Source organism: Wyeomyia smithii, chromosome 2 (assembly GCF_029784165.1).
Source record: "Wyeomyia smithii strain HCP4-BCI-WySm-NY-G18 chromosome 2, ASM2978416v1, whole genome shotgun sequence".
Classification (NCBI taxonomy): Eukaryota; Metazoa; Arthropoda; class Insecta; order Diptera; family Culicidae; genus Wyeomyia; species Wyeomyia smithii.
In genome coordinates this window covers 172676777-172688813 of record NC_073695.1, presented here as the reverse complement: position 1 = coordinate 172688813, position 12037 = coordinate 172676777, and the positions used below count along the sequence as shown (strand labels likewise).

Genomic DNA, 12037 nt, shown 5'->3' with positions numbered 1-12037 from the left:
GATTTGTTATTCGACTTTGATCATATCATATGACCGATTCGTCGTGCATTCTCAGATTTTAAACACATCGCAAGGAATCAATGAATTTGGAACGTTCAAATAGTACTATACCACATTTAAAATATGTTGAGGCCACATATATCGATCAAAGCAGGTGTAGTTTTAAATATTTTAATTTCTTTTCTTTCCATAACTTTTGAGCCACATCAAATTGGAATGAAGCTTGTTATCTGTAAGTTCGAGAGATGACTCGTTCGTATGACACTAGTTATGCTCAAATAAGTCATGTTATCTTTGAGATAATAGACTTTCGTTGTTTCATTAACAATTTAATACATAACGGTTGCTTAAGTTCGATTATAATCAAATGAAAATAGGGCAGTCTGACTTTGAAACCACGTGTTCAATCATAATTCATCAGTTAACCTTAAACTAGCCCGCTTATCTGATAATAATATTGATCAAATCCGTTGTGTAGTTTCTGAGATAATGAAGTTTCGTGATTTTCACATTTCGGTACATTACAGACGAAGTTACAGTTCGATTACAGCAAAATTCAATAGAGTGTCATGAGGCAGCTAGACCTTTCATTTGACACTAATTTGCCATCTCTGAGAAAAGTGAGTGAGTTCAAGTAGTCTTCGGAATATGTTCCTTTTCATAGCTGGATTTCACATTTTTAAACATAATAGGCAAAGTAACAGTCTGATTGCAAAACAAATCAATAGGGTCTTATGGGGCAACTAGACCTTCCATTTGACATTGATTTTATGAAAATCGGTTCAGCCATCTCTGAGAAACATGAGTGAGATTAAGTAGTCACGTTTCTTGTCATAACTTTTGAACTACAAGTTCAATCTTCATGAAATTCGAAAGTTAAGGGTATTTAGCCCGATCACTTGAAACCTATTTTGTTCAAATCGGTTGTGTAGTTTTTGAGATAATGATGTTTCATGATTTTTACATTTTGATACATTACCTCTGAACCAAAAATCCGATTACAATGAAATTTAATTAGGTCTTATGGGACAACAAGACCTTTCATTTGCAATTAATTTCATGAAAATCGGTCCAGCCAACTCTGAGAAAAGTTAGTGAGAATAAAAATCTGCACATACACACACACATACACACACACACGCACATACAGAAAATGCTCAGCTCGTCGAGCTGAGTCGAGTGATATATGCCATTCGGCATTTTGGAGCACTTTTTTACTTTCGGTTTTGCAAGTGATTGCTATACCTTTCTAGGAGAAAGGCAAAAAATATATAAAATATCCTGTTTTATTTTACTACCTGAAAGTTAGAAGCCGATTAGTTGAATGAGTGGAAAATACAAATTTTTTTGTGATGCAATTTGGTCCCGGACACTCTTTACCCAATCCAACGAATCTGCTTCAGAACAGCCCTGTCGAAGATTTCTGTATGATTTCATGTTCCTTGGTGTGCAAAAACATCTGGAGAGCAACAAAATTTCAGTTGTCACCCGTTAGCTAATAACTGCACTGGTTACCTCGCACAAACAACTACGATAGATCATTACCATGACCAACGTAAATGTTTCATTGCATAACGTTGATTTGCGAAATTCTTGCGATAAATCTTCTTCTTCTTTTTCTATATCTATAAAATAGATGATACCCAGCCCGCGTTGCTGCGCCTCTTAGTTTGTAACGACAATTATGTATTTCTGGAATGTGCCATAATTTCAAACATGTATTACCATGCAATAAAAACCTAAATTAATTCACCTAGCGGTCAGACTTATTATTTGTAAAAATAGATTTACATGAATGCTTAAATCCAATAAAAGTTTATCCACTCTTTGGGTTCTAAAATATTGATGTTGTAATTAAAGTATAAAATATGAAATTTGACGTAATGTTAGAACTTAAGAAATAGCGAAATGACAATAGAAAGAAGAAATAGCAATGACTCTTAATTTCGAACAATTTAATCACGAGCGATGCCGGGAACGTCCAGATAGTACGATACCACATTTAAATCATGTTGAGGCCATATATATTGATCGAAGCAGGTGAAGTGTTGAATAGTCTTTGAATTTCTTTTCTTTCTAAAACTTTTAAACAGCATATCAAATTGTTGTGAAGTTTGTTATTTGTAAGTTTGAGAGATGACTCATTTGTATGACACTAGTTATGTTCAAATAAGTCGTGTAATACTTGAGATAATAGACTTTCGTTGTTTTACAAATTAAAACATAACGCTTGCTTAAGTTTGATTACAATCAAATGAAAAGGGAACGTATGGGGCAGCCAAACTTTGAAACCACGTGTTCAATCATAATTCATCAGTTAACCCTTAACTATCCCGTTCATCTGATATCAATATTGTTCAAATCGGTTGAGTAGTTTCTAAGATAATGAAGTTTCGTGATTTTCACATTTCGATACATTACAGACGAAGTTACAGTCCGATTACTGCAAAATTCAATAGGGTGTTATGAGGTAGGTAGACCCTTTACTGATACTAATTCTGTGGAAATCGGGTCAACCATCTCTGAGAAATATGAGTGAGTCCAAGTAAGTTGTCTTGGAATATGTTTCTTCTCATAGCTGGATTTCACATTTTTAAACATAACAGGCAAAGTAATAATCCGTTTGTAAAAAAATCATTAGGGTCTTATGGGGCAACAAGACCTTTCATATGACACTAATTTTATAAAAATCGGGCCAGCCATCTCTGAGAAACATGAGTGCGATTAAATAGTCTCCAGAACACGTTTCTTTCCATAACTTGTGAACAACATGTTCAATCTTCATAAAATTCAAAAGTTAAGAGTTTTTAAGGTAGCCCGTTCATTTGAAACTAATTTTTATCACATCAGATGAGTGGTTTCTGAGATATTGATGCTTCGTCATTTTTACACTTTGATACATAACCTCTAAACTAGAAATCAGAATACAATAAAATTCAATAGGGTCTTATAGGTCAACTAGACCTTTCATTTGCAATTAATTTCATTAAAATCTGTTCGGTCAGACCATCTCTGAGAATAGTGAGTGCGAAAAAAGGTGCACATACACACGTACACACCCACACACAAACATATACACCTATACATGCTTATATGCATAAAATGCTCGTTTCGTCTAACTGAGTCGAGTAGTATATGACATTCGGCCATTTGGATCACTTTTCTACCTTTTAATTAGCCAGTGATCGTTAGGAGGAAGTCAATATGTTTACTTTCATTATGTGATTTCACGTTTTCATGAACAACGGACAAAGTTACAATCCGATTGCAATGAAATTCAATAGCAACCTATGGGGCAACTAGACCTTTCATTTGATACTAATTTTGTGAAAATCGGTTCAGCCATCTCTGAGAAAAATGAGTGAGTTTCAACAACCTCAGGATAACTTTTCTTTTCATAACTTTTGAACCTTATGTTCAATCATTACGAAATTCAAAAGTTAAGGGTTCTGGAGACGCTCATTTGAAACCAATTATATTAAAATCGGTTGTGTGGTTTCTGAGATATTGATGTTTCGTGATTTTTACATTTTGATACATAACCTCTAAACTAAAAATTCGATTACAATGAAATTCAATAGTAACATATGGCGCAACTAGACCTTTCATTTACAATTAATTTTATGAAAATCGGTCCAGCCATCTCTGAGAAAAGTGAGTGAGAAAAAAAAGTTGCACACACATACACACACACACACACACATACACACATACATACATACAGAAAATGCTCAGTTCGTCGAAAGGGTCAAGTGGTATATGACATTCGGCCATTGGGACCACTTTTATACCTTTGGTTTTTCCAGTGATTGCTATACCTTTCTAGGAGAAAGGCAAAAATATATTCAAATACAAAATTATAACATTTTTAGTTTTCATTCCTCCAAGTTTGAACAAGCATAAATGTTTAGGTTTTTGAGATATTCCATTTAAAATTATTTTTTTTACCTTTTTGCCTTTCTCCTAGAAAGGTATAGCAATCACTGGAAAACCAAAGGTGTAAAAGTGGTCCCAATGGCTGAATGTCATATACCACTTGACCCCTTTCGACGAACTGAGCATTTTCTGTATGTGTGTGTGTGTGTGTGTATGTGCAGCTTTTTTTTTAACTCACTTTTCTCAGAGATGGCTGGACCGATTTTTATAAAATTAATTGCAAATGAAAGGTCTAGTTGCGCTATAGATTGCTATTGAATTTCATTGTAATCGGATTTTTAGTTTAGAGGTTATGTATCAAAATGTATAAATCACGAAACATCAATATCTCAGAAACCACACAACCGATTTCAATGAAACTGGTTTCAAATGATCGGGCTGTTTCCAAAATCCTTAACATTCAAATTTCGTTATGGTTGAACATATGGTTCAAAAGTTATGTAAAGAAAAGTTATTCTAAGGTTGTTTAAACTCACTCATTTTTCTCAGAGATGGCTGAACCGATTTTGACAAAATTAGTGTCAAATGAAAGGTTTAGTTGCCCCATAGGTTGCTATTGAATTTCATTGCAATCGGATAGTAACTTTGTCCGTTGTTCGCAAAAATGTGAAATCACATAATGAAAGTAAACATATTGACTTTCTCCTTGACGATCACTGGCAACATTTTTTTCTCACTCACTTTTCTCAGCGATGGCTGAACCGATTTCAATGAAATTAATTGCAAATGAAAGGTCTAGTTGCCCTATAAGACCAAACAAAATTGGTTTCAAATGAACAGGCTACCTAAAAAACCCTTAACTTCTGAATTTTATCAAGACTGAACATGTGGTTCAGAAGTTATGGAAAGAAACGTGTTCTGGATACTATTTAATCTCCCTCATGTTTCTCAGAGATGGCTGCACAGATTTGCATAAAATGAGTGTCATATGGAAGGTCTTGTTGCCCCATAAGACCCTAATGATTTTTTTTGCAAACGGATTATTCCTTTGCCTGTTATGTATAAAAATGTGAAATCCAGCTATTGAAAGAAACATATTTCGAAGACTACTTGGACTCACTCACTTTTCTCAGAGATGGTTGACCCGATTCCCACAGAATTAGTATCAAATGAAAGGTCTAGCTGCCTCATAACACCCTATTGAATTTTGCTGTAATCGGATTGTAACTTCGTCTGTAATGTATCGAAATGTGAAAATCACGAAACTTCATTATCTTAGAAACTACACAACCGATTTGAACAATATTGACATCAGTTGAACGGGATAGTTAAGGGTTAACTGATGAATTATGGTTGAGCACGTGGTTTCAAAGTTTGGCTGCCCTATACGTTACCTTTTCATTTGATTGTAATCAAACTTAAGAAACCGTTATGTATTAAATTGTTAATGAAACAACGAAAGTCTATTATCTCAAGTATTACACGACTTATTTGAACATAACTAGTGTCATACAAACGAGTCATCTCTCAAACTTACAAATAACAAACTTCATATCAATTTGATATGTGGTTCAGAAGTTATGGAAAGTAAAGAAATTAAGAGACTATTCAAAACTATACCTGCTTTGATCAATATATGTGGCCTCAACATAATTAAAATATGTTATCGTTCAATTTAAACGTTTCTGGTATTGCTGGTGATTTAATTTTTCGAAATTAAGTCAAATTTCAAATTTTATACTTCAGTTACAACATCAATATTTTAGTACCCAAAGAGTGAATATTCCTTTATTGGATTGCAGCGTTCATGTAAATCAATGTTTACAAATAATAAGTTTAAATGAGAAAGGCTGGGTCTGACCGCTAGGTGGATTAATTTAGGTTTTTAAAGAGAAGTTTGTTTCTTATGTTGTATGTTTTTCCTGGAACGATACAATAACTATCTACAGCTTTGCTCGAAATATCACATAAATCAAGCAAAACGTTTTGGTTCAGATGAAAAACTATCTATTTTTAATTACATTAAGGTCGCTTTTTACGCGGGTTTCTTTTTATGCGGCTTTTTTACGGGGATTCCGGAATTTACGCGGTTTTTTATTACGCGGTTTTTTTACGCGGCATGTATCCCCCGCGTAAAAAGCGACATTAGTGTATAACTTTTTCTCAATTCTGACATCTTGATAACAGACGAGCTACACGTTTTTGACGCATGACTTGGTCTTTGGTTTTCTATACTGGGATACATTCTGTGAAATTGGCAAATATTCCGCCAGATTTTTAACGATAATAATAACACAATCACATGATAGCCAATATGATGTTGGCCAGATAAAATGTTGGACAACTTTGTATGCTAGATATTATTATTTCATTGCTCAGCGGTAAAAATTGATGAAAAATTTCAAGGACAAATTAACGCGAACAATGTGCCAACCACATTAAAGCATGCCTAAAAAGACGACAGACGACATGAATAGGAACCAACCATTTACTTTTACATTCAGTATAAAAAAATGACTCCTCGTCTCACCGTCCCAACAGGTCAAATAATGTTTGCTTCCAAATAAAGGTTTTTCGAAAAGTTTGAAACAGCCCTCTTTTTTAAACAATTTTTAACCTGCAGTTAGAACCTAATAAAAATTGATTTCTTGAAAGTAGACATACTGGTAAAGGTAACAGTACCGTACAAAACAAATGCAGCAGAGCGCCGCTGGTCTATCATTGCAGCGGTACACGATTTCTATTCGTGTGTAATCAAGGAAAAACTGCAATGCCGCTGCTGATGGTGATTAACCGTTTATCTCATGAGTGTGCTTACCAAGAAATGAAAATTTTTGCTACGATAAATAGGGTGTGGGACTAATTCGTCAGGGGTTTTCTTCGTCATAATTTTCGCTTCATTCTAATGAGAAATATATGACGAAGAAAACCCCTGCCGAAGTAGTCTCACACCCTAGTTATAAGTTATTTTTATTTAATTTTATCTTCGATGTTCACTAAATAGTCGTAGCCGGAATAATGTTGAATGACTAAATTTGATATTCAGCTCGATTCGCAGGTGGAAATAACATTGCTATTGATTCTTTTTTCGGAAATATTTTTCAGAAATGATTAAAACTTTTAGCAAACGAAGTTTGCTAAAAAAAGACTTATTTGTATTTTGGTTGTTGGCAAATGTAATGTCTGTAATCTTTGTAACTAAATATACCTCTAATTACAATGTTCAGTCCAACCACATACAAACCCTAGGGTTGTATACCTTGTAGTGTTTTATTTGAGAAGCGAAAATTAGACATCAACTAATTGATAAAAATTTGTGCAAAAACATATTATTCTCTTATCATATTTTTTGATGCTAATTATGTTGTATTGGGAAAAGTGCAATGGTTTCATCGGATATTCTGAAAATTTTTATATCATCATTGATAGGTCCGGATCAAGATCCATTACTCTATCTTGTCCTTCGTTGAAACTTGCACGTTGAAAGACAAGAATCCTATTTCGAACTTGGAATACGATTGAAAGACAGCAATAATAGTTTATACCGTAAGCCGGGGTGATATTGTGCCATACAAACCCATTGTTTGTCAGCCATTCCATGTCGACCACAAGACCAATCTTCCTCGTATATTGCGAGTTTTACGCCAAATTGGACTACCCCGAAATACACGATTATCACAGTCGAATCTCGCACACGATTTCGCAGTTTGGGTGATGGATATCGATACTAGCGATATCGAAACGCTTGTCAGAAATATTTTATTATATAGACAAAAAAATCTTCATCGTGACTGCTACCTTGGTAGGTTAATAAGAAATCATTCCAGCAATGGTCAGTGCTTGATACCTATAAATTTATTAATAAAGTATATTTGAAACCGTGAGTCTGGTATCGATTCAATGACAATTGAGAAAGTATCGATACTCAGTATCACCCAATCAATCATGTAACACTTAGTTTTGTTTCGATATTCCCTAATTTTCAACTAAAGCTGCTCAAAAATATATACTTAATGTTGCAAATGAAAAACAAAACAAACAATGAACCCAAAAAAAAAACTGCCACTGCGCTACTGAGGTGTCAATTTGATAGAGCGAAATAAAAAATTGGGCAATGAATGATTATCACAGAAGTCCAAATAGTCATGCAAGGGACAATACTGAATTAAGAAAGACTAGTCTTCTGACCCGGAAGAGATGGCTGACAAATCACGGGTTCGTCTCCGCCAACAACGCTCAACCCCCGGGTTCGAATCCCACCGCCGACATAGGTGTCGATGGTTGTGAGGTGGCGTGATTCACTCACAACCAACCCAACTAGTCTAGATTCAATCCTAGCCGACACCGGGAGATTTTCTGAGGCGAAAAATCTCTGGGATCACGCCTTCCATCGCATGAGGAAGTAGAGCCGTTGGCGCCGGTCCGTTAATAAACGAGTCGTGAGTTAGAGTCCTGGGTGTGGAGTCGTCTCCCTGGGCGTCGGTGATTGGCCACAACAGTGGCGGAACTAGACCGACGGAAAATAAGCGAGAATAAAAAAAAAATCACGGGTTGGATGGCTCAATCTCACCTCCACTGGCACAATCTCACCCCGGTTGACGATACTCTAGAAAATGTCTTCGAAGTGAAAAGTCCATTTAAAGGCTAAGCCTGGCTTGCATGTGGCTTCGTGACAAATCATATGAAAGTTTAATGATCACAATTTTATGTAATAAGTTTTCTTCATTTGGGAAGGGTAAGGTTACCTAGTGTTAAATTATTTTTCCAAACAAGCATGAGTAATGATTTATTTTTTTATTTATTTTCTTATTTGACCATCAAGTCATTAAGGTCATGATGGTTTTTCCAGGGTCTGATGATTGGTAATCGAGTGTTTTTTCATAAACGAGAAAAAATATGGCGCACCGTTGAAACTGCAGGCTATGCACAAATTTTTGGTACCTATTCCATTATCTGAGATTCGTTATAAGTTATTGGTAGAGTACATTGAAAAGTGTCGTATGGACAATTACAATCAAACATATCAACAGAATCAATTGACGGATTTGGCTGGAAGAGATAATGAGAGTCAATAAAATCGTGGTCCAAGCCTCGTTGTCGTCGTGTACAATAAAAACTGATAGCGAAATGTTCCGAATTAACAGAGGCCCGATTTCTGTTACCAAAGAGTGTAGCAAAAAAAAAATTTTGGTGTTGGTGTGTCCAAAAATGGCCGACTTCGGACCACTACTTCGAATTTTCAAAAGCATAAGACTCGGAAATAATTGATGCGTGTGAAAATGCTGTTTTAAGCTTGCTTCCCCACAGCGGACATAAAATAACGTTTTCACAGGGAACGCATTAACTATTTCCGAGTCTTGTGCTTTTGAAAATTCGAAGTGGTAATCGAAATCGGCCATTGCAATTGGTGGCTTCAACACAATTTCACCATAAAATTGTAGATATTTAAAAAAATGAAGAGTTTGTATCAAGTTTGAAGCTTAACAGCTTTCCAGTTCCAGGGAAATGTAGTTCTTTTCTATCCTTTTATGTGCGGTTGAAGGCTGCATGAGACTCGTTTCGATGCATTGTATGATGTGTTTTTTAAATGTTATGAGGAGGTGATAATTAACTGAATAACGCTAAGTATCGTTTTTTTTTTTTAAAATGACGTACCCTTAAAAAGCAATACAATTTTATTGAATAAATTAAGATTCCAATAAATAATTGTTGCTTAATCCTGCGTCATACATTTTAAATTTTAATTGCATATTTTCATAACGACGGGAACACATTTTTACCTATTTCAACCCAAATCTGCGAACGTCATTGAGACAAATAATGTGTACACTTCGCATGATGAATGGCTCATAGCTTCAAATTAAATTTGTAATACAGAAAAACGTGAATTTACTTGAACGATGTGTAATTCAAACACTGATTAATAATCATTTAAATACTGATTTTAATTATTATTGCAATAGGTTGTTCTTTCATGTACCTGTACCAATGATGTCGAGGACTATTTCTGAACTAACCTAGGCAGACATTCCAGAGGCGCAGAAAACAAGAGCGTTGAGTTTTGATTACGCTTTATCATGACCGTCAATCACTTTAGTGTAATGATATTTCGATGTAATGTGAGATCTCTTGCGCGATATGCATTGTTATTCACTTTACGATCGGAAGCTCTGGATTGTGTGCACAGGAAGCAGGCTTACATGATTCAATCGACGTAAATTCCTATTGATGAAAGAAACCACCTGCTTGGAAATCAACATTAGTCATTTTAGTGAGTACTTCTGTTAACTTTGACGCTAATGGCGGAAATGTTTTTTGATCTCTGTTACAATGAATGATATATCAGAAGTTCGTATAAAAGCGAAATACGTTCCGGAAAATTGATATCAGTACTGAAATAACTATCGCAAACGAAACAATCTACGGGTATCACAGAGAGTTCAACTAAAAAAGCTGTGGTTTCATTATACATAGGATGAAAGGTGAGATGTTTGAAAAATTATAATGCATATCAATGTACTTTAAATTATGGTTATTTATACAGAATTTTTTATCATCTTACCGTTGATTCTATCGGTTGGAGGATTCTTGTTTGATGAAGGCATTCCGGATTCGAGATGTCCCTTGCAAGATAATCCCATGAACCCGACGCATTTACCACATCCAACAGAATGTGGAAGATTTTACAAATGCTTTAGCGGGCGCGCGTTTTTAATTAGTTGTCCGCTTGGCCAGGAATTTGGAGCGCAGATACAACGTTGTGATTACCCCTCATTCGCTAGGTGTCGAACGGCATTAGCGGAACCTGAACCGGCGGAATTCCACTTAAACGAGGGATTCAGTGATACCAGGTGTTCGATTTCTGTTGACCAAATGAACCCCGTGCATTTGCCTCATCCTACCAACTGCCAAAAGTTCTTGAAATGCGCCAATGGTAGAGGATTCGAAATCGATTGCCCGATCGGTCAGGAATGGGCAGCAAGTTTGAATCGTTGCGACTTCCCGTCGGTTGCAAAATGTTCCTTGAGCAAGCCCTTCCACGCCAACGACATCGATATGGAAGAAGAAGTCCAGGACGAGCTTATTGAAGCTGTTCCGGTAAAAGCCGAATTTGTTTACAGTGCTGGAATACCAGACGCTCGCTGCCCACGATATGACGATCCGTTTCGGCCCATTCATTTACCACACGCGGATTGTAGCAAATTTCAGAAATGTTTCGATGGTCGAGCTTACGTACTGGATTGTCCTCCTGGTCAGCAATTTGGCGTCAAAATCAATCGTTGCGATTTCCCTCAATTTGCTCAATGCGCACAGTTCAAACGAAAATCTCTCTCTAAACGACTAGATGATAGCATGGACGATGAATACGATTATAGTTATGAAGAATTTCCTTTAGATTCCAAAGAGTGGACGGAAGAACAGCGAGAAATGGTTGTGGGAGTAATTGACATTCGCTGCCCATTAATCGATGATGTCGACGACCCAGTGCATCTAACTCATCCGAGGGATTGTGAAAAATTCTATAAATGTTATGGTGGTCGTGCATATTTGATTAACTGTCCACTTGGTCAACACTGGAGTGTCCGGTTTAATCGCTGTGATTATCCGAAGGTAGCCAAGTGTTCCATCCGTCATTAGTTGGTGGTTTGAAAACCGCTTGACTAATCAAAACGAGTAACTCGTGTGTAGCGATGGATCAGTAGCTGTTTCTAAGTAATAGTATACGTATTTATATACGAATAGCAATATATCATACAGAAGAACCAAACATTTCATTTTATTTATTCGAAGAAGTGTCAATTAAAGTTGCTTTATTACGTTTGAACGTACGATGTGTTATTATTTTTATGTATAAAAAAATCTCTATAAGTGATTGATATTTTCAATCTTCGTTCTGAAATTTAAATGGTACAAATGGAAATGCTAATATATTCACTCATTTTTAGGTATAATACCATCACGCGTGACAAGTTTTACAATCTTGTAATCAGCAAGCTCCGATATCATAGACAAGAAGTTTATTGGGTTCAGATCTGTGGAGCTTGGCGGCCATTCCTTTTTTATCCAGAAAATCCGTCAAATAGTCCCTATAAAAGCAAAGCAAAGCAAAGCCTTGGTGCTACATTCCGATTCGGAACTTGACCTTCTGTTTATTTATACA

The 12037-nt window shown here is 35.8% G+C and overlaps 1 protein-coding gene across 1 annotated transcript; it reads left to right on the top strand.

Moving 5' to 3' along the window:
- The first annotated feature begins 10254 nt into the window (after nt 1–10254).
- LOC129722421 (uncharacterized) lies at nt 10255–11644 on the top strand. The gene is made up of 2 exons (XM_055675854.1): nt 10255–10358; nt 10421–11644. Exons 1-2 carry the CDS (start codon nt 10352–10354, stop codon nt 11512–11514), a joined length of 1101 nt encoding a protein of 366 aa, XP_055531829.1. The 5' UTR covers nt 10255–10351; the 3' UTR covers nt 11515–11644.
- Nucleotides 11645–12037: the final 393 nt, after the last annotated feature.